Below are 24,244 nucleotides of genomic sequence, written 5' to 3' on the forward strand. Positions count from 1 at the left end.
TAAAATTTTCCGACAACAAAATCCGTTGTCGGAAATTCCGATCGTGTGTACACAAATCCGACGGACAAAGTGCCACGCATGCTCAGATTAAATAAAGAGATGAAAGCTATTGGCCACTGCCCCATTTATAGTCCCGACGTACGTGTTTTACGTCACCGCGTTTAGAACGACCGGATTTTCCTACAACTTTGTGTGACCGTGTGTATGCAAGACAAGTTTGAGCCAACATCCGTCGGAAAAAATCCTAGGATTTCGTTGTCGGAATGTCCGAACAAAGTCCGACCATGTGTACAGGGCATTACAGTACAGTTCAATACAGAAGGGACAGGAGGGCCCTGCTCATAGAGCTTACATTCTAAAGGGAGGGGGTGGTGGTACAAAAGGTAATAGATGCAGGGAATGATTTGATGGGGGTGGCTCAGGGGCAGTTGTTAGGTGGGTGTGGGATAGGCTTCCCTGAATAAGTGAGTTTTCAGGGATCTCCTAAAGGTGGACAGCTTAGGGGCTGATCGGATATACTGGGGCAGGGAGTTCCAGAGGATGGGAGAGGCTCTGGAGAAGTCCTGAAGGCGAGCAGGAGAGGAGGTAACAAGGGAGCTAGAGAGCAGCAGGTCCTGGGAGAAGTGGAGGGGACGATTTGGGCGATATCTGCAGATGAGGTTGGTGATATAGCTGGGGGCAATGTTGTGGATGGCCTTGTATGTTGTGGTTAGCATATTGAATTTTATACGGTGGGGTAGGGGAAGCCAGTGAAGGGATTGGCTGAGAGGGGCAGCAGTCACAGATTGGTTAGTGAGGTGTATTAGTCTAGCAGCAGCATTCATAATAGACTGAAGGGGGGATAGCCTGCGTAAGGGTAGGCCATTAAGGAGAGAGTTGCAGTATTCAAAGTAGCTTTAGTAAATAAACCCCATTGTGATCAGTTCCCAATTATGATCAGTTCTGTCAGCATTGAATGTGAGCAGTTTCATAAAGCATAACCCATGCAGTATTTTTATTATATGCAAATATTTATTGGTGTTTTCAGTTCACTATAGATTTTATCCTACAGATCAGCCTAGTTGATATAAACATTAATTTACATATATTTTTAAAAGGAAACATATTTAAATATTATTGGTTCAGTTATCCTATAAACGGCACAAGCAATGACTAATGCCATCCATTAGTCAGCCTTTGCTCTCAAGTTAAATTTTACTCTAAAAACTTTAATACTTCAACCTTGATCCTGTCTTGTTACAAATTAACAGACAAACCCCAATAGCATTCCTTAAAGTGCAAGGCAAGTCCAAACCTAACTAAGCCTAAATCTACTCCCACCCCTATTCTAGGCCTATTATTCCCATATAATATGTACCCATTAAAAGGAAATATGCCTACATGTACCAATTTGGAAGTCACTCCAGTCTGGTCATATGATCGGGTCCTAGCACTGGCTTTAGTGTAGAGGATGGACAGCCAACGATGGATGCCCCATAGTAAGCCTTTGGTTAATGTCACAGCCCACGCTCTGTAGCCATTGTCAATGATCTCTCCTCTTCACTGAAGCCAGTGCTGGAGAGATCATGTGACTGGAGCGACTTTAGAATACTTAAGTATAGGCATCTTTCCTTTTACAGGGTAGATAGAACAGGCTTAGAATGGGGGTGAGAGTAGATTTAAGCTTAGTTAGGTTTTTGACTTCTGGCTGAGGAAAATGGTGAGGTTCTACAAAGTGTCTATTGAGGAGGTGATCTGGAGATTAAATAGTGCCTGATAAAATACACATTTCAATTCAGAAACAAAATATAATTAAACAGTTAAACAGTTATTTATTTAGGAAAATATAAGGCGTGCACATCTATGTGAGGTTTAGGTATTTTAATCAAACATTTTTATTTGAAAACCAATACAACTTGAGATCAAAGTTAAAGGTATTTTATCAAGCTTGAATTTCTCAATTCAATGAAAACTTTCTTTATTCTGAGAGCTTCTGTGTTCCTAAGCATCTGATCCAGTAATACACCAAATGTTAATTGCAAAACGTTATGCTCATAAGTAGCCACCCTGGCGGTATGATTATGTCAGGTTTTTGCATCTCAAAGAGGTACATTGTTTTGCATAGAAATTTGGTGTTTTATATTGTAGGCCTGTAATTCTTTGTAATTACACACTTAAATCTGTCCAAACAAGTCTAGTAGACATCCCGGTATGATAAAATTTGAAACACAAAATCATAAATTATAATATAATAAATAACTATAAATAATTATAAAAAATAATAATATAATAATAATAAAATGAATTTCCCCACAATTCACTATCTCTCAATTCTGCAAGTGTTCTTATTTACTATCGCTGTTTTTTAGCTGGTCTAAAACCACTTTTGATGTAAAGGGACACTTTTTGGTTGCCATGGACAATCTCAAGTTTCCAGGCAAAAGAACAGTGTATATAATATAAAAAACTGCAAGCAGGGCACTGGACAAAGCATTAGGGACAAAAGGGATGTGAAATAATTACCGTCACGGAGGTTACATTTTTCATCTCTTTCTATTTTCTATGCATTCCTTGTTTTCATCCAATGCATGCAATCAAACACCCCTGATATTTAAATACTTAGATCCACAATAACCAAAATGTCTCTAAAACCAGCTGGAATATTTTCTAGTGCAAGTTGGAATTTTATTTGCTGATGCAGGACAGTAATGATTGCACCTATACTGGCAATACACAGGCCGATTGTTCCTAAAAAATAGATGAAAATTCAAATAAGCTTTGAGGTACAATCAATAATCTCAGCATTCACTATCAAGTGATAAAATGGGACATATCGATCAAAATGATATTAAAACTTGTTGGAAAATTATTTCCTGCAGATGCCTATCTTCAAGAAATGCTGATGCAGGACAGTACTGATTAATTTGCTGATGCAGGATAGTAATGATTGCACCTAAACTGGCAATGCACAGGCCGATTGTTCCAAAAATTGATGAAAATGCAATAAAGCTTTTAGGCACAATCAGTGATCTCAGCATTCACTATCAAGTGATAAAATGGGACATATTGATCAAAATTATATTTAAACTTGTTAAATCATTCTCTGCAGATGCCTGCAGATGCCAGCAGAAATGCTGTTGATGATGCAAAATATCAATTAAAATACAGGAACTTTGCAGTCTAAAAGATATCTGCTATGATTCAAACTATGAATAGACAAAAACAAAAACCAGTTGTCCTAAAAATGTTAAAAAGATTATGCAATAAGACACCATCATCCTTGCACAGCTTAGCATAAGTTATAGATAAATAAAACTCTGACATCCATCTTCCCATCATCAAAATCTTGTTCATTGCTAGTTGTAAATGCAAAGAGAAATAGTTAATTGAAAGGCAATGGTGGTGGGTAATGATAATGGCAGTTCCTACATAAAGACTAGCTGATTTTATTTATCCTCTTAGTGACATGAGGCATTGTGCAGTGATATACTGTCAGTACTTATGTTGCAGCACCAGCACAATAATAGAAGGGTCAGCTGTGTTTATTTAGCAAAAACGGCATCACTGGATTGTTATGCTGAAAAAGAAAGACCAAAGAAATCCTTGTTTAAGCAGTGTCCTGGGTTTTATTACAGAGCTGGGCCTGCTGCCTGCAGCTGAACCCTCAAGGTGAAAAAAGAGGTATAAACATAAAATAGGATTAGAGGACAAGAGAAAGAACAGATCTGTTCAAAGCCATCTGTCTACATATTAGGAATATATAAACATAAAGTAGAAATGGAACTGTATAGAAATACATTGCACCAGATATAATAAAATCTCATCAGAGAATTCCTAAATATTTTACAATAAATCAAAGCAGCAGAGCAGTGTCCTGTAATTCGTTTAGACTGCCTGTCAGTGGCTACTATTGGTTTTATCACTTGGGTCAGTTATATGATATGAAAAATATGCAGAATGCATGTTTTAGAAACAGTTTTGGTGGTAACTTCTGTTTTAAAGGGTTTTCTACCCTAAACTACTGCTATCTTTTGGCTGCCAAAAAAAACATGGAGACCTTCACCTGAGAGGGTTAATCTACCAGTATTTCACTCATGGATGTTCACTGGTGGGTTAAATCACCATTGGCTTCTTACATTTTTTAGGGACTCCATAAGTAAGATTTCTCTCTCCCCCTGCCAACACCTGCCATGGAGTCGTACACTTCCTTTCCACTTTTAATGGACACAGCATATGGTCAAGCATAAATGTGCAGGTTTAGAGATCTCACTGCTGGAGGCCCTGAGGCATAAATGCAAGAATCAAATTTTCCTTTTTGGTGAACAGACCCATTTAAATCCTAAGTTTACCTAAGATGAGTAAGTAAAAAATCTGCACAAGGGACAACATTACTTTCCTTTCAGTGAAATATGTCTCTTGTGCTGCTGTGTCCTCTTTTTGCCAAAATCTTCCTCCTCTGATGCCCTACCCCCAACTCAAGCCATAATCGTCCAGTGTCGGCATGGTGGGGGTTAATAGAACTAAGGGGCTGTGATAGGCACTCATCACAAGTACCTGACTATGTCTGCCTTTATTGGCCAGCTGCTCTATTCATATAAACTTTTACTATAGTATCCATGAGTGAAACACGATCTATGGATCGAGGGGGTGGGCATTTAAATCATCTGCCCGTCCTCCATTAATAGTTATGTCATTAATGGAAGCTGTACTTATGGCTTTTATGAATGCAGTAGCTAGGCAGAAAGGTACACTGAAGGTGTATTTAGGTAAACTTAGGTTTTAAAGGGAAACTATAACAGTTTTTAGTTTAGTTTAGTTTAGTTTAGTTTAGTTTAGTTAATATGTTCTAAACTGTTGTTTCAAATTTGGATCTTATTCACTAAGGAATACCTAGAAAACTAGTTCATACAGACTTAAACAGACTTTATTTAATATGTTAAGCATCACATCCACCAAAAATTAATTAAATGAATCCAGCCTTAATATCACTTACATTTTGATGTATCAGTTTTCTTAAAATGTAAGATTATACTTGATGTAAAAAGACAGTCCCTTTAAAGTAAATGTGTACTGTAATGTTGTATATGTGTTAAGTAACAGTGACTGTGTCTAGTGTTCATCATAGGGTGCATAGGCATATCTCAAGGATTTCTGCAAGTTTTTCCCAAGCTTCCCCCAAAAACTATGACTTCTGGATTAAGATAAATTGGTCAAATTTAGTGTTCTCGACATACATCAGTTAATGTGACTAACTTGTCTTCCTATCATTTTTAAACTGAAGGCTTTTACTTGGTATACTGTTTTTATAAAACCTTGTTCTGTTTTTTTATTATAGACTGACAAATAGACAAAAAAGTAAAACATTTTATTAATACTGTAATTGTATCTACCAAATACAGTATTGGACAGAGACACACCTTTATCTTCAGGCATCAAAGGCATTTGAAGGCTTTTTTTGTGAATAAACCTCTGGTCTGCATGTGATCACTATGTGATAGTAATCACATGATGTAGTAAAAACATGACTGAAAATCACTCTTTTTGGTTTCTGATCATTAATGGAGACTGGAGCGGCCAGTGACAGATCGGTCTGCCCAGACAAGAGCACACATTGTCAACTAATTGCTGTCAAAGATAACACATAGATTAACATTTCCTCAAAGTAGTGTATCATGCAGGAGAACATAATCTACAGACTGCAAGTGGTTAAACACAAATGTTTATAATCAACCTTTAACAAGTCCATATTCTTAGGGAAATAAAAGCAGAGTAAAGCATTGTAATCTGAGGTATGCAGATATTGTAATGTGATGTACTGTGATCTCTGTGAAAATCTCTGTGAAAAGTAATTAATCAGTTAACATGTCATCTGGAAGTAAGGCCGACCATACGCAGTTCGAATCTCGTCCAGTTCAGCAGGAATCGTTGATGGGCAGGCTGAATGTACCAAGTTGATCAATCAATCAACTTGGGTACAACCAGCCTGCCAGATTCTCTTGCGATTATCGCTAGTGACTGCTATAGCTGCTAGCAATAATCACTGTCTTCCTGGCAGGAATGGTTTCCTCTACCCGCCTCCTCACCGGGAAAAAACAATTGCTGATTCCCCTGTCAGCACTGTCTGTATTAATAGGGGAATTGTGCAAATTTCTTTCCTGCAACCCATGGTTCCAGGAAATAAATTGGCACTGTGTATGGCCAGCCTAAGTGGTGTGCCTAGTCCTATGCAAATACTGATTGATAGAAAGTCTGCATTTGATTTGGACATTTAGGCCACTTTCACACTGGGGCGGCGTCGACGGTAAAATGGCGCTTTTTTTTTTTAGCGCCACTTTACTGTCGTTTTAGTGACGGTATTCAGCTGCTAGCGGGGCGGTCTTACTCCCCTGCTGGTGGCCAAGAAAGGGTTAAAGCCACCGCAAAGCGCTGCTGCAGCAGCGCTATGCTGGTGGTGTAGCCGCGCTGCCCCATTAATTTCAATGGGCAGGAGCAGTGTATACACCGCCCCTTCACCACTCCAAAGATCCTGCTAGCAGGACTTTTTTTCCCATCCTGCTAGTGCACCACTCCAGTGTGAAAGCCTTTGGGGCTTTTACATTGGAGACACAGCAGCGGCTCTTTCAGGGCGCTTTGCAGGCGCTATTTTTAGCGCTGTAGCGCCTGCAAAGCGCCCCAGTGTGAAAGGGGTCTTAGGGGGCTGAAGTGGCAATTTGAAGATGTTTGGGCCTTATTCACACTGGCACTATCAAACCTGCATTTTTATGCCTTTAGAGGACTTTTCTAAATGCTTATAAATGCATGCAATGATCTTTCAATGGTGCCATTTACAATGACCGTTTGAATAGGTGTGGACAGTTTAGCTGGGTTTGGAGAAAATAGAATTCTGTGTGTCCAGGATCTGATTAGACACTCTAAACACATCTAAAGCAGGAACATTTGTTCTTCCCCGAACCAACAGGCTACCACTCAGCAGAGCGTTCAACCTTTCCAGCTGCAGCCTGGCTTTGACAGACTGCCTGCAGCTGGGCGGCCCCAGAGGGTTAAACTATTAACCTATTGAATGTGCTACAGTCAAGCAGTGTCAACGTAAAACTCAACCTGTTTTTCAGATTCAGATGCAGTTCAGATGTATTTTGTGTGTGTGTGTCTGTGTGTGTGTGTGTGTGTGTGTCTGGTGTGTATGTGTGTGTCTGTGTCTGGTGTGTATGTGTGTTATTTATGGGATGCCCAAAGACTCAAACTAAAAAAAGCTAAGGTGGAAAATATAGTGTTTAGTTAGCATTTGTACCTAAATTTGTTTAGGGTCTAGATGTTAAAACCACCTGACATTGTATGTCCCTGTGTTTCTGCTGTTCAATAGGAATATTTAAGTACAACTTTTGCAGCTCTGCGCTCCAATCAGATTCTTACTTTGAAGGTTTGTGGGTATCTGTTGCTAAAAAACGTCTGCAGCAAAGTCAGGACAAGAGCCAGTATATTGCATATTTTCTGCTTTAAATTCTAAATTATATGTATATACTAATATATAGTAGTAATGGCACTTCAAAGAATTCATCTTTTGTAGTTAAAGACATTTGATTTCAAGAAGGCCTGTGAATTATCAGAGGAGTTGTATAACAAGAAGCATATTTGGAAAAAATGCAATATGAGGCTGCCAGACATTGTATGACAGACGGACTTAAACTCTACTTCCATTCCGATCACATGGCAGAAAAATAATTTTTCCATTTCCTTTTTTACTTGGAAACATAAGGTACATCTCTTAAACTGAGGTGGAACACAGAAGCCTTTAACCCGAATGTCAATCTTTATAAAGAAAAAGGAAATAACATTGATATTGCATCCTTTAACAACCAATCTGATTCCAGGTTTAAATTGCTGTTATTTGCAACATCTCCAATTTTTATCTCCCTTGCTTTTTATGCCTTTTCTGCTAAGTTGTGTTATAGACCATAGATTGTGGCATATGAGTTGCCAAATAGAAAAAGAATAACAATCAAACAATCAAATGGCAAGCCAGTGGTAGAAATAATGTTGATCCTATTTGGTCTAAAATTTAAGGTTCTATTCAATCAAAAGTGAAATTTTAGTTATAGTTGTAATGCCTTCTTATTTGTCTTAAATACCTGAACTCAAAGTAAACTTGTGTTGTTCCTATGCAGGGGTTGCTTTAACGACCCTGTTCTGACAAAATAGGCAACTCGGCAGAATATCAAACCACGTCACTTCCGGTTTAATTAAAACATGATTCATTGCAGATTTCTGTGAAGTAATTTCACATGATGAGGAATACGTGTTTTGACACAAGAGCGGCAACAGTCCAGTGCACGGTATTATGAGCGATTGTTACTCCGCTCCAACACTAACCAACAAAATGGCCGCCTCCGAGGCAGCGACAACTTCATCCCTGTTAGCCGCTGTGCTGTGAAAACACCCAAATGTTCCTTTACCTGACTGCCTTCGGTTGCCGTTGTTGTGTCCAAACATGAATTCGTCAAAATCTGCAATTAGACCGCTTTCACACTGGGGCGGTTTGCAGGCGTTATTGCGCTAAAAATAGCGCCTGCAAACCGCCCCTAAACAGCCTCCGCTGTTTGTTCAGTGTGAAAGCCCGAGGGCTTTCACACTGAAGCGATGCGCTGGCAGGAGAAGAAAAAATCTGCTGTCAGCCGCTTCTTTGGAGCGGTGAAGGAGCGGTGTATTCACCGCTCCTAAACCGCTCCTGCCCATTGAAATCAATGGGACAGCGCGGCTATACCGCTGTAATACCGCGGCTATAGCCACGCTATACAAGGGGTTTTAACCCTTTTTCGGCCGCCAGCGGGGGGTTAAAACCGCACCGCTAGCGGCCGAATACCACGGTAAAACAGCGCTAAATATAGCGCTGTTTTACCGCCGATGCCCCCTACCGCCCCAGTGTGAAAGGGGCCTTACTGTGGGTTTTAAGAAACTGGAAGTGACGTGGTACTATATTCTGCCGAGTTGCGTATTTTGTCAGGACACCCCCTTTCCCAAATGCACACACCTTCTGTTCGCACACCGAACAATGTGACAATGCTGTGCCAGTCATCAAATTACCCAAGACATCCTTTTTATAAGAAACCATTTGCTGCCTTAAGGGCCCACTCAAACCCTTGTGTGCATTATGAGTCTTGCTGCAATAGGACAGCCAGTAAATTTTGAATGAGCCCATAACACATTAAAAAAACACACCTGCACTATTTTTTACAATGCTGAGCAGCACCACAAAGCACCGAGTATCCACATCATGCATGTGGTGTGCTATAATGCATGTGTATTTGAACATGGTATGTGTATTATTGTACCTTTAGTAATTCAGTCCTAAAATGCCTAAAAAACAGCAGAGGGTTTTACAAAATTGTATGCATATTGAATCAATGTGTAATCCCCATACCAGCCATACAACCTTTGTATTTATTTTGTGCTGGTAAAAAAAAAAAATAAAAATCATTACTGGTTGAAATAGAAAACTGTTTTACTTTACACTAGTTTTCATGTAATGAGCTCTTTAATATAATGTATGATATAAAAATTCATAATAAAGCACCTGCACACAGTTCAGTAAAGTCAATTAAAATGATAGATGAAACACTTATTAAATTTTCATCTGTTTATTTAATTGCTGCATAAACAGAAAATATAGCTTATGTAGCATATGTCATTATGTTTGCTATTTTCCTGGTGGATTTCCGGTATACCTTCCAGGCAGCAACACTTTTGTGGTTGTGCCCCATGAGAAAACCGTTGGATTACATTTTTTTTCTTTTTAAATGACATCAGGGATTGCAGAATCGTACTGGTTACTTGCAAAGGTACCCCGTACTAAAAGGGTTAAATAGGGGAAACTTGAAAGACTATTTTTTAAGTCATCAACATTTTTTTTTACCTTTTAGATGTTTAAAATTAATTATAACTATTAAATAATTAAAATGCTACCTCTATTGGATGTATATGGCATATAGCACAACACAAAAAGCTGAGCTATGTATTATTTCATGGCAAGGCAACCAATCAAACATCAAATTTAAACAATTCAAAGTTCAAATGTAATTGGTTTCTAAGAGCTATGACACACCATATCCATTGACATCTAGGTTTGTTTTTCTTTATTTCAAATTTAAATTGTTTAAATCAAGATGCTAGAGTAGATACAGCATTCTATATATTGTTAGATTTGATGATAAATATGCAATTGGGTCTAAACGTGCAATTCTTTTATTCACTTTTAATCCTACATTAAACAAACTACACCTGGAATCTTAATGGTTGCTATGGGCAACACAGACAGTTTTCTATTCTGAAGCTCTTGATACGCAAGTTTTGTTTCAAGGTTAACTCTTACATTACTAGGTTGACCAACAAACTAAATGAATGATGGATTATCCATACTTTATACCTAATGTGTTTCACCTCAAAACAAAACCACCCTGGCTTCTTTGCAGCTAAGAAACATTACCAGCAATGGAATGCACAAAGCAAATTGCTTTGTTAATTGTATCCATCAATTTAAAGATGTAAGGTTGTTTTAAGTCAAAGTAGCCTTGGTGTTAAAGGGCAGTACCTGAATGTTCTCCTGTGGATCATTGTTCAGAATCCTCCTCTTTATGCTATTTCACGGTAAAACTTTCTATTCCCCTTTTTCTGTTCTTTCTTCTCTTATCCGATCTTCTGACTTGCTACACTTTGCTGGCCTACCTTGCACTGTATCATCACACCTTTGCACTGGGACTTTCCTGACCTGTGTCACCATTCAGCTGTTGCCTGCTATGATTAATACAGTGCGGGCGGTTCAGCCAGCGATCGTAAGAAAGCGCATCTTCCAGGTACACTACTCTATTTGCTTGGCATTCTGGCTCATTCACTGTCGTACCCTCCAAAGGGATTCTTATTGCCTTGAATAATTTGCTTTTTTTTGCATTTGGTGCCTATGTTGTTTAATTAATTTTGATAAAACAATGATCCTTAATAAGCTGCATGATGATAAAGTGCAAATACTATAACTCATATTCTAATAATGTGCTTCTAACTGTCAAAATCCCAAAGGTTTTACCTACCGATTAACACAGTCTACTAGCATAAGATATAATAATTCACAGCAGTCAAAAATATTAGTGTAAAAGGTTTACATATGTAAAGGGAGACATTAAAGAATGTTCAGTCTTCCACAACCTTTCTGGTTATTGGTAAAGATTATATTTTATAGGTAGTTCTCTGTCAGATATGATGTTATACTTCTTTATAAAAAGGAAACAATTTCTAGTGTTACCAAATTTAGACATTTATAGATCACATTGTAAAATATACACAGATATACTGTATGTCTCTGTGAGTTTGCTCATAGCAGCCATTCAGATCTCAACTGTCATTTGTTATGTTTGGTTGTTATGAGCAACCAAAGCCTTTTTTACTCATTTTTTTTTAGATCGTGGAAAGTCTATATTATTATTACTAAAAAGTACAGAGTGCAGCGATAGTGTGTAAATTGCATTAACTTATAGCAGCCAATCAGATTCCATATAGCAAGGTTGAGAAAACATTATTTTCTCTGGTTTCTATTGGTTGCAGGGCTTTTTATATGGATTTTGGATTTTGCATTGCACAGAGTAAATGCCACAAGTGCCATTAAAAAGGCTGACAAAATATAATAAAGAGAATAGTTATTTCAGATATACTGTTCCCTACTTGTATACCTTCTGTGAGTTGTGTAACATTCCAAAACATTCCAGAAGTGATGTCATTGAATGACTGGCAATATCCAGGGATTAGTACAGTCACAAGATGATGCATAACTCCTTTGTTGCTGATAAGACCATATGTTATGATGGTGAGGCCCGTAACCCAACAGCCCTCCAGATTACCTTGTCACCTAGGAAATGTATTGGTGTACCACAACCTCAGCTGGAAATATTCCACACAGTTTGCTGGTAATTGGTTTCTAAAAATACCACAACATTATTGAAATGCAATAATACTCTTCTGCAGCTCTGCAGAAAACAGAACAACACAGTATACATGCAGCTGCTGATGCATACAGATCAAAGCATATTCAAGGTTCAGACCATCCATAAGTATAGACTGATCCAGATTTATGAAGTCAGTAGAAAAATTAAGAGAGATCTTGGGATTCCCTACATTTAATTTATTTTAATATATTTTTGTGAACCTTTAAAAATAAGAATAACTTTAATGAGATTACGCTAATAAAAGTTGCATGGCCACAAAGATATGTAGCCATGATGGCAGCACAGTAAACATGGCCTCTGGGGTCATATTATTAAAACTGAGCCCTTGATATTAATGCGACTATTGATTTTTAGCAATATAAAGTTTCACTCTAGCAGTATTTTCTATAAAAATTGTGAACAGAAGAAATAACCAAGGCTAATTTCCAGGTTAATTCCCAGCCCCCGGGGTATCTAGTAATGCTACTCATTTTTTTTTAATAATTAATATAAAATAGATATAACTGATAAAACACATTTGACCTTTTAACACTCTTTAAAGGATCACTATATCTCAGTAAACAGTAATGATTTTCTAAATACAGCCCAGTGTACTGTAGAATGCAGTGTATTGCTGTTGATTTGCTTTAGAAGACATACCCATTCCTACAGGCTGGCATGTATGGGGGCCAGCAGATATTATGGCACAGAAGGGGAGGGCACTAAAGCAGAGATGGAGGGGGTGTGACATCTAGGGTCATCGTTTTCTCCTTGTCTGCCCGTTTTGTGCAGTGTCCACCAGATTTCTATTGTCAACCCAAGAAAGCTGACACATAAGAACGAAGATGTCATTTAATACAAGATGGTGGTAATATACTGCATTACTAGTGCATTAAAGTCTTATTTAGAATACCATAAGTGTTCCTAAGGTTACACTCGAATGGCCGTATTTTCTAACATAGGAATTGGCAACTTATCATCATCTGAGTATAAAACTCAGTATGAGTTTTACTATAAATGTTATTATCTCAGTACTGTAGTTTTACTTAAAGTAGAAATAAAAGCAAACCTTTTTTTCTCATTTTGGATAGCGTAAGAAAGGGTTATAACCTCTATCAGTTTTTTTGCCACTTGTGATTCATTTTGTAGATTTTCCTTCATTTCCTGTTTCATAGACTAAACAGGAAATTCAGGAAATCTCTTCAAAGTGAAGTGATGCCACCAGAGTTAGGCTGGGTTCACATTATTGCAAATTGGATGTGGGTTCCCCGCATCCAATACGCATAGCAGGAGATTGTGACCAGCTCTCTATGGAGCCAGTTCGTACATCTCTGCAGCCCTGTGCATCTTTTGGTCCATTTCAAGTCCGATTTCAGCCAAAAATTCTGGCTGAAATCAGACCTGAATCCGGTGAATGTGAGCCGCTCCGTGCTGCCGTATGAACCCAGCCTTATGCCGCGTACACATGATCGGAAATGCCACCAGCAAAACTCAGATGAGAGCTTTTTGTAGCAAAATGCGACCGTGTGTATGCTCCATCGGTCTTTTGCTGGCGGAATTCTAGCCAGCAAAAGATTGAGAGCATGTTGTCTATTTTTCGGTCGGGAAAAGTTCCTATCTGAAAATGCGTTCGTCTGTATGCAATTTGGACGCGCAAAAATTCACGCGTGCTAGGAAACAGTTTGACGCATGCTCGGAAGCATTGAACTTCATTTTCTCGGCTCATCGTAGTGTTGTACGTCATTGCGTTCTTGACAATCGAAAGTTCAGAGAACTTTTGTGTGACCATATGTATGCAAGGCAAGCTTGAGCGGAATTCCGTCAGAAAAACCATCCAAGTTCGGATCGTGTGTACGCAGTGTTCTCATTGTAGAATTACCCCTCTATTCCTTTTCTGGTGACAATCCAAAGTGTGGGATTCTCTTTCATTTTTATTCTTGGTGATAACAATACACAGGACAAATAAAGAGGACTCATCTCCCTAACGGGAGCAAAGACGTCAGTAAAGAACTTGACAGGTGTTCTAATCCCTCTCCACTCCAGCTTTTCCTTTAGTAATATTTTAATGAATTCCCTAATAAGAAAAAAACATAATAATACATATGGAAAACAAGTCAATATAAGTAATGTTTTCCAAAAAAAAAACACTTGGATTCCACTTACAACACTAAGCTTTTTTCCTATAAACAATGGTAGTCGTGTACTGACTGTACTATGTAATTGTCCATGCGGCAGCCCTTATAATCCCTGCTCTAAAGGCAGCACATCGTTCAGGCGCATTGAGTGCTACGACAGAATATTTATAGAAGGAATGTCATCCTTCTAAGAAACCATCATTATAGCAGCAGGAGAAGGGGAGGGGGGCTTCTGTCATTATAAAGGGACCGCAAATCAAAAAGTAGGACAAAGAGGATTATGCAATTATAAGAGATTTAATAGGAGATGTAAGAATTCCTTAGATCACTATCAGAGAGTGTTTGTGCTTTAGCTAATGTCACTGTCTGAAATAGCTGTGACCTTTCCCTATGTTCATAGATATGAACATGTATTAAGAAGACATATTGATCTGATAGAGCAACTATATGTACAGTACTGAATTTCATATGCAGAATCAGTAGAACCTCCTTGATTTTACTTGATTATAACCAAGTGACCAGCTAGTTATTGATTGGCAGGCACCAACATACCCTGTGAAACGTAGACATATAAAATGAAAACGATCAATTATAAAACTGAGTTATAGGAAACCCTTAATGTTTGAAGCATACTAACCTAAGGTAAAGCTTTCTGGTTTTGTATTTGTGTCTGTTGCCTGCTGCTGAATGATGTGTACGCTACCACTAAAAACAACTGATATATACATAAGTTCATTGTTTTCTTCATTTTTTTCTTCAAATTAGGGTGAACAGGGTCAGGCCGGAATTCAAGGTCTACCAGGGCTACCGGGCCCACCTGGGCCACCTGGACCAGCAGGACCTCCAGGAGATACAGGATTGTCAGGGATTACTGGCCCACCTGTAAGTCTTAAATCAATTTCTATAAGTTTATCCAGGATCATTGATTTGTACACTGGTGGAAGCAACACTTGTGCAGGCCATTTTCAAAATGTAATAACTTCAGTCTTAATGTGCTATCATGGTATCATTTTGATGTCAGTGAAATGCAATATATTCAACAACACATTATAGCCATCTAAACAAATTTCCCCAATTCCAAAAGATGTAGCCATGTATAAAGAGAGAATATAAAATGTCCATTCAGTTGGTACTTTGATGTGGAACAACATTTTTATTAATTCTTGTTTGTAACTCAAATTGAGACACGAATGATGCTTCTTTGTATGTTTAACCTAAAGATCCAGGCACCCATGGGGGTAAATGTCAGATAGAAAGTTGGAGGTATAAATTGGCAAAGCTTACCACAGGAGAAAAAAAAACAGTAGTTGCATGGAATATTCTCAGGTTTTGCTTATATTATATTAGCACAAATAAAAAGCTTAGTGAATTGCATACATTGAATGCACCTTCAAAAGGTTATGACTGAAAGCGGAAGCTGAATAATTAATTTTAAATTTAGTTACATTGTGCTATAAAGTGGTATTAAACCCAAAAGCAAACATTTATTATATTGCAGCCTACCAATTCTTAGATGTGATGGCTACATTGGTTTTCTTTTTAAAGTGGTTGTAAAGCCTTATGGTTTTTCACCTTATATGCATTAAGGTAAAAAACTTCTGTGCTGCAGCTCCTCCCCCACCCCCCCCTTTTTCTATCCTGAGCCTGATCCAATTCAGTGATGTGCACGAGCGCATCAGCTCCAGCCACTGTCTCTCCTCATTGGACAGATTGATAGCAGCAGAAGCTATTGGCTCCTGTTGCTGTCAATCAAATCCAGCGACACTAGAGCGGGGCCCAATCCCACTGTCTCTGCCAATGGACGCAGCAGCGGGACTCAGGAGCGTGCCCGCATGGGTGCCCCCCAGAAAAAGCGGCTATCTGTGGGAGCACCTGATGAAGAGGAGGGGCCTAGAACGCCTGCAGGACCCCCCAGAAGAAGAAGATCGGGGCTGCTCTGTGCAAAACGATTACACAGAGCAGGTAAGTATACCACGTTTGTTATTTATTTATTTTTTTAACAAGGGTTTACGACCCCTTTTTAAGCTTTTCATTCATTTAGCTTCACCTGGTGATATGGCAAGCAAGTCTGAACCGAACAAGCTGAGTGTTGAGACAAACCATTTACTACTGACAGGGGTGATTATAATGATAATCTTTTCATGTAAAACCTTCATCACCCCCCCCCCCCAAAAAAAAAAAAAAAAAACTGTTGCAGTAACTGCAGTGTGAGCAGTGCAGTGTGTATCTAAATTTGCCAGTACATCTAAAAATCCCCTTCCCCCAGTTTAACAATGCTGCTGTCTGCTGTGCCCCTTGTGCTCCAGAGGGGGGCCCTCAATGCAGGAGGTGTGTTACTGGTCAGATCACCAAGAGAAAATGGAGGGGAAAAAAAGAAAACTAATGCAGCCACCACATCTAATGATTGGTAAGCTGCAATACATTACATTTTTTGTTTGCCCTTAATACCGCATTTAATACATGTTGGCCTCTTCATACTTGTGTGTCATGTTAATGTATGCACTGTAACACACGCGTGTGCTTCATGCCTAGAGTTGTGTTGTGATAGGGCAACCTATACAATGACCCTTTATCCTTAATGCATGAAAAACTGGAGCTGCAGCATTTTTGACAATGCAGCACAATACGATGCATGCCATATACATTGGGGTCGGCTGAAGCCAAGGCTACTGTATGTGTGTGTTGGGGGCCATTCTAAATAAATACCTCTGTAGTGCAACTCACCTAGTTCTATGTGTTAACAGCCTTTACCACAGACACTATATTACCAGAAGTATTGGGACACCTGCCTTTACACGCACATGAAGTTTAATGGCATCCCAGTCTTAGTCCATAGGGTTCAATAATGAGTTGGTCCACCCTTTGCAGCTATAACAGCTTCAAATCTTCTGGGAAAGCTGTAAACAAGCTTTAGGAGTGTGTCTATGGGAATGTTTGACCATTCCTCCAGAAGCGCATTTGTGAGCTCAGGCACTGATGTGGATGAGAAGGCCTGGCTCACAGTCTCCACTCTAATTCATCCCAAAGGTGTTCTATTGGGTTGAGGACAGGACTCTGTGCAGGCCAGTCAAGTTCCTCCACCTCAAATTTGCTCATCCATGTCTTTATGGACCTTACTTTGTGCACTGATGCACAGTCATGTTGGAACAGGAAGAGGCCATACCCAAACTGTTCCCACAAAGTTGGGAGCATAAAATTGTCCATAATGTCTTAGTATGCTGACACCCTAAGTTTTCCCTTCACTGGAACTAAGGCCAAGCCCAACCCCTGAAAAACAACCCCACACCATAATCCCCCCTCCACCAAATGATTTGGGCCAGTGCACAAAGCAAGGTCCATAAAGATATGGATGAGTGAGTTTGGGGTGGAGGAACTTGACTGGCCTGCCCAGAGTCCTTACCTCAACCCAACAGAACACCATTGAAATTAATTAGAGCAGAGACTGCGAGCCAGGCATTCTTGTCCAACATCAGTGCGTGAACTCACAAGTGCGCTTCTGGAAGAATGGTCAAGCATTCCCATAGACACACTCCTAAACCTTGTGGACAGCCTTCCCAGAAGAGTTGAAGCTAGTATAGCTGCAAAGGGTGGGCCAACTCAATATTGAACCCTATGGACTAAGACTGGGATGCCATTAAAGTTCATGTAAAGGCAGGTGTCCCAATACTTTTGGTAATATAGTGTAAGTGAAGTCAGTCTATATAGTGCATTTGTATGGGAAAAAAGAGCAAAAAGTTATTTTATCATATGGACCTAATGTTGCATCCCTTAGATTTAGAGATGTTATCATTACTTTTCCTTGTATTGTTGATTTAGTCTGTTAGAGATGGGGTCAGGAGTAACACATGCATCTCCTTCAGTGTTTTCATTGCTCCTTTCGTTATCAAAGCTATCATTATCCAAACACATGTGCCAGTGGCTGACACCAATGTTATTTCCTCCACTCCAGACTCTTGTTAAATACCAGGCAGAGGAAGTAACACTCTGACATGTAATGATCCTAGTCTCAGCAGAAATTCAAACTAAAAAAAGATTCAGAGTGACTTTGATGTCCCGACCAACCATGTGCTATTCCCAGGCTGGAGAAGAGTAGTTTTAAATCAGGAGCTTTACAGTTTAACTATATGTTGTACTAACTTTTTTTTTCGTCCCAGGGAAAAACAGGTGAGCCTGGTAAGCCAGGAAAAGATGGAAAAGTAAGTTTACCTTTTAAAGCATCTTTACCATTTACAACAGCTTTGTGCTCTATACAGAACCTATAGATCTGTGCTGTGCTAATTGGGTAATTCAAGCCAAGTCAAGGACTGACAATAGCCACTTGTCAGCTGGAAGTGTAGGAATATAGATCACACATTTGCATTTGCTATAGGATCACAAGAAATATTGATTTACATTTCAGTGGCAGCCGAGGATTTACCCAACGTTCACACATATGCGTTTTTTGGTGTGTTTTGCAGAAACACAATACAGCCCATTTAACATGGTTTCCTACGGATGTAGTTCACATCTGTGCGTTTTGCAGCACTGCACTTTTTGGTAAAGGTCAGGGACTTTTCTTCCCACAGCAGATTGCGTTTTGCGTGTAATAGACTTCAATGGAGCCACACCAAAAAGTGTTGCATTTTTTATATGTTTTTGATGCTTTTGTTATGCATTTTGTGTTTTTTTCTCTTTAACACTGTGTATAGCTGGCTGCTAAGGAGTGGGCAGGGAAGCCGGCCACTGTGCCCTTAACAACCAATGAGTCATTAGCTGTCAAATTATCAAAAACTGTGTGTGTTTTTATTTTATTTTGACCCTTTTTTTGGTGAATTAGTAGGGGTACAATGTACCTCATACTCATTCACATGGGGGAGGGTGGGATCTGAGGGATCCCCTTGTTGAAGCGGGCTTCCAGATTCCGGTAACCCCCGTGCCTGCAGACCCCCACAACCACCGCCCAGGGTTGTGGGGAAGAAGCCTTTGTCCCCATCAACAACCAGCTATACACAGTGTGTTAAACAGAGAAAAAGACAAAACGCAAAATGCATAAAATCTGCATGAAAAAAATGCATAAAAAACGCAGGTTTAAAAACGCACCACAAAACACACCTGAAAACCACATCAACTGAAACCACATAGATGTGAACCTAGGATTACTGGATGATTTCACATTTTCTGAATGAGAGCCGGTGTGCACCGAAAAAAAAAAAAAAATCACATAGCTGAAAGAGGCAGTCGTAGCAAAAAACACTTGCATTATAGTTTAGTCTATTGAGTCTTGTAAAGAGAACATCCACAATGTGGCAAAGAGCAATGAACAGTTCCCTAGCCAACTAAATTTATTTAGCAATCTGATTAAACTTGACATTCCTGAGTTGCTTTGTTATTTAGGCCTGCTAGCATATCCGCTTGTACACATATGGGCTTATGTAATAAAACACAGAATTAATCAAAAGTATTGGACAACTTGCAGTAAACCATTAAAGCCAATTATATTAAAAGTAGAATTCCATGTAACGATAAAAAATACATTTGATTTCTATGGATAATTTAAAAAAGTTTATAATATGCACTTACTGGAATTGCTAAATGTCTGATTAGAAACAACAGTGTAATCCAGACATTCAGCAGTCCTCCCGCTTCACCAACAACAATTTGCTTGAGCAGCCAAATGTGGCTGCTCACAGGCACTTTCTGGTACTGTTGTTGGTGTCTGGCCCCGCCCCTGTCTCACCCAGCCCGTCCCTATCCTAACCGACCCCTCAATGATCATGTCACGGCAACAGAGGAGCAGGTATGTCACTTCCAAGATTGACTCTACATGCCAACCAGCAGAACCTTCCATTTTGAACGGAGTTATGTGACAGTAATGCTTATAATGAAAAAAACAAAGCTTTTAAAAATTGTGGACATACCAATGGACTTTCATTACTCAAATAGTTGTGGGGGATTGTTTAAACACAAGCCTTTACTTACACTTTAATTTTTTTCTTAGCCATATCAGTGAGATGTGAAGCCTGTCTGCTTAATACAGGTTATCATACATATGTAAGATAGTAATAAAATGTTGTCCAAAACTATGAAAATAGTACCGCTTTAATGCCCCTCAAACGTGTCAGTTGGATCAGCAGGTGCATAGACTGGTGCAGGACTGCCAGAATTGGCTTGTCAGGCTCCAGTAGACTTCAACAAAATGGTGGCCATCTGCACACAGACACCGACTCCCTGTTGCATAATGGCTAAAAGATGGCTTCAGCTCCTGTTCTCCACCTGTAGACAACTCCTCAGATGTGTTTCGCCCTTTTCAGAGCTTAATCTTTATGCTTTGATTGTGGTTTGAACCAGCTCCTTAAAAAGACCAGACAAGACAGCATCTTCTGGAAACTTTCTGGTTTAATGTCATGAATAATGAACAGTACAGCAATGCGGTGATGACCCCAAGTAATATTATGTACAATATGGCACTTTACAGTTCCATAACAAAGCTGTACAAATATGTAGAACTTTTAGATGGCAGTCCTTTAAATAGCTCCTCTTGACTGGCATAATGTGGATTCAAGGTGCTATGCTGGTGGGTAGGATGCACATATGCATTAATCCAGATTCAGGCTAGTCCACAAGCAGGGTTGCCACCTCATTCCTTTAAAACCAAACACATATTAGTTACACATGTTCTTTGGCTTATTAAGGTGGTAATTAAACTCATGGGTGCCTTATCTGCATTAAATTATCTTCTGAACCTGTGTAAATCATATGTGTTCGGGTTTAAAGGGAAGAGGTGTCAACCCTAGCCTGCAAGGTCCTTCCCTAAACTCAGAAAAGTATTCTACGGGAACTTGGCTTCTCCCTGTACTGTCTCTACTCCTCAGCACAGTCTCTACTCCCTGCATTAGGCTTATCTCTTCTTAGGCAACGTATCCCTGTCCCCACAGTGCGGAGCTCACCACGAAACCTGGTGTCAGGGATACCTTATGCAGGCATCCAGCAAGGGTGATCAGATCAGTTGGCTGCACTTAAAGGAATCAGGACCAGATGCAGTGGCGGCTGGTGAAGTTTTAGGATAGGGGGGTGCCAGACCACGCCCTTCCTTTTTGACCCATCCCACTTGGTGAAAATGGGCTTGGGTTCAGCAAAATAGTGGGCATGGCTCTAAGGTGGTGTGGTTAGCGTCTGAGATGAACGAGGGATGGAGGGAGAGGAAGAGAGGGATGGAGGGACAGCAGGCCCAGATCCTACACAACAATAGAAATATGTGTATTCTATAAAAGTTTAACAATCAGCAGATAAAGATACTCCAAACACGTGGTGTTAGCACTTCAATAACCCCGACACCATGGTTGTTATGGTGTCAGGATGTTTGAAGCGCATTATTTCTATTATTACATTGTAATATAAAATGAAATCATTCAACTCACCATAATGCAGAATCAGTGGGAGACCTGAGCGTGTCACTAGCCACATCGCCTGCCACCAGATGCCATCAGGTGTCCCCAGCGGAGTCCTTCTTTACATCAGGTGCCCCCAGCCGAGTCCCTCCTTACATGCAGCCTGTGTCCCATCAAATGCAACCTGTGTCCCATCAAATGCAACCTGTGTCACATAAAATGCAACCTGTGTCACATCAAATGCAGCCTGTGTCACATAAAATGCAGCCTGTGTCCCATCAAATGCAGCCTGTGTCCCATCAAATGCAGCCTATGTCACATAAAAAGCAGCCTGTGTCACATAAAATGCAGCCTGTGTCACATAAAATGCAGCTTGCGTCCCATCAAATGCAGCCTGTGTCACATAAAATGCAGCCTGTGTCACATCAAACCCCCCCCTTCTCCGCGGGAGCACAGCGGCACTTACCTTGCTGTGTTGTCCTCTCCTGCAGTGTCTCCTTCCACTGGCAGCGGCGATGGAGGAGTCCGCTCCTCATACTTCCGTTTTTCTCTCTCTCTGGCGCAATGTGACATCTATCTCAGATGTCAATCAAACCGCTCGGCCATAGTAATAGATACTACGAGCGTTGGGCAGAAGCTACTTGGCGCTGCAAGGCGAAAGCACCGCACATGGCACTTCCCATAGTGCACTGTGTCCGGTGTCTGAACACAGTGCACTTAAGGACCTTTTTTTGTATTTTTTTTTTTTAAAGGGCCATTTAAATTTTTTTTTTTTTAAATGTATTTATTTTTTTTTTTTTGTGACTTCCTGGGGGGGTGGGGTGCCCATGCGCCCCCTATGGACGGGCCGCCACTGACCAGATGAATGAGTGAAAAATTTATATTTATTAGGATAATGACATGCTTCCAAAACCAACACCAGTAAACCATAAACAAGCAAGAGAAAGATAAACGTAGCACAGCAAACCCTATATGAACATCTAACTAACTATGTAACTAAATATATACAAGTGGGGGAAACACATATAAGCAAAACAGGATAAAGACACAACATAAGGGGAACAGGGAGCCAGGTACTGGGAGCAGAAGTTGAGTAGAGGGAACAGGAAGCAGGTTCAAGGGGACAGGTCTCCAGATCAGGATTGAGGATCAGGAATGGATCGGACTCAGGCAGAGATACGGCTTGCAGGGAAACTACTGAAGCACTGGACCTAGGTGCTAGGCAGGCTTATATAATCCCAGCAATCCCAACAGGTGCAGCCTAACGACCTGTATGGTCCATCTGCTCGGAGACAGCCACTGGTGGCCACCAGAACTACTCCCTTTGGTTTTCAACACAACAGTGTCACCAGTAGGTGGCCCGAGCAAGGACACAGGTCCTGACACTTGGGGGGCTATATATAGCCTTCTTGTGTCAAAGATGGCCAACCAAATTTATGGAAAGTTCTGCGTCTTTTCAAACACAGACTTCCCCAAGATGGCGCCCTGAGTCCTCGGCAGAGAAAAGACAGGGGTCATGCCTAGCTCCTCCCCCCTTTGATAGAACCAAACCGTTCCAATTAAGGAACTAAAGACAAGTGGAGACATCTAGTGGTGAAAAGAAAAGAACTAAACACCTTTATACTACACCCTTATTCAGAGGGAAAATATTAAACAATATTATTAAGACGCTACATTGGGAGAATTAAACAGCTGTGCCATTAAAAATGATGAATTTGCATCTCTTTGTGATGTGATACATGCATTAAATGCAAATGCCGTGGCGTTCAACAGAATGCATCTCTAAATTCAAGGACCATCTATGCAAAACGTGACGCATTCATTTTTTTTATCTGTTTTATATCCTGTTCTATTCATTAGGGTCAGAACTTATAAACTAAACAGTAAAGATCAATGTTTTATTCATGAATGTATATACATTATAATGAGCTATTTTCTTTCTGTTACTTATATGCAATTGTTTCCTTCATCCTAAGGGCATGCCTGGACCTCAGGGACCCAAGGTAAGGAAAATGTTTATCTGCACTGATTTTGCTTGAGAACAAATGTAGGTCACATGTTCCTACATAGCAATACAAATATAAATATTGCATAGAGCTGCTACTGATATGGTGAGCGATCTCTTGTATGCCTGATCCCTGGGAGCAACCAGTGGCCTCATTTATTACTGTGTTTCTGTCTGTGTTGTCCATAGCAACTAAGATAGAGAATGGCAAGCAGCTTATCAGTTTATATCTAGCCAGAAATTAGTACATGGCAGTAAAAGTTCACTGCATGAGACAAATTCCCCAGGACTCAGACCTGCCAGCCAGTAAGCAGGATTTAAAAAAAACTTCTCCCAATAGTAAACCAAATACCATTTAACTCTTTCACTGCCAGAGCAGTTTTTACTTTTTTTTTCACACATTTATAAAAAATCATTTTAGAACTGATTAGTTAAACTCCCCAAACATTTATATTTTCTGGAAGCAGAAACCCTGGAGAATAAAATGATAGTAGTACCAAATTTTTATGCCACATATTATTAGTGCACATCTTTAGTTAATTTAGGTCACACAAACACAATACATTACCCAATTTTTTTTGTCAAATTATGATGAGGTTTTGCCAAGTAAAGAGATTGTCAAGTCTTAAATCTGGTGTGTGTGGCGATAAACGACATGTGTAGTTCAATTGACATTTTTTTATGCAAGTCAAAAGTGGTAGCTGAACCAAAAGTGAGGTAATGTGCGTCACTTCCGTGTTCACATACCTCCCAACATTTTGAGATGGGAATGAGGGACACCTACTAGCAAATGTA

The 24,244-nt window shown here is 39.8% G+C and overlaps 1 protein-coding gene across 1 annotated transcript in view; it reads left to right on the top strand.

Moving 5' to 3' along the window:
* COL13A1 (collagen type XIII alpha 1 chain) overlaps positions 1–24,244 on the top strand; it is a 250,216-nt gene that overhangs the window by 101,799 nt on the left and 124,173 nt on the right. The window contains exons 11-14 of the mRNA XM_073596695.1: positions 7,340–7,396; positions 14,843–14,959; positions 18,232–18,273; positions 23,421–23,447. Of these exons, the coding sequence (XP_073452796.1) occupies positions 7,340–7,396; positions 14,843–14,959; positions 18,232–18,273; positions 23,421–23,447 (243 nt within the window). The remainder of the gene's footprint in view (positions 1–7,339; positions 7,397–14,842; positions 14,960–18,231; positions 18,274–23,420; positions 23,448–24,244) is intronic.

The sequence above is a fragment of the Aquarana catesbeiana genome, linkage group LG08 (assembly GCF_042186555.1).
Source record: "Aquarana catesbeiana isolate 2022-GZ linkage group LG08, ASM4218655v1, whole genome shotgun sequence".
NCBI classification, from domain to species: Eukaryota; Metazoa; Chordata; class Amphibia; order Anura; family Ranidae; genus Aquarana; species Aquarana catesbeiana.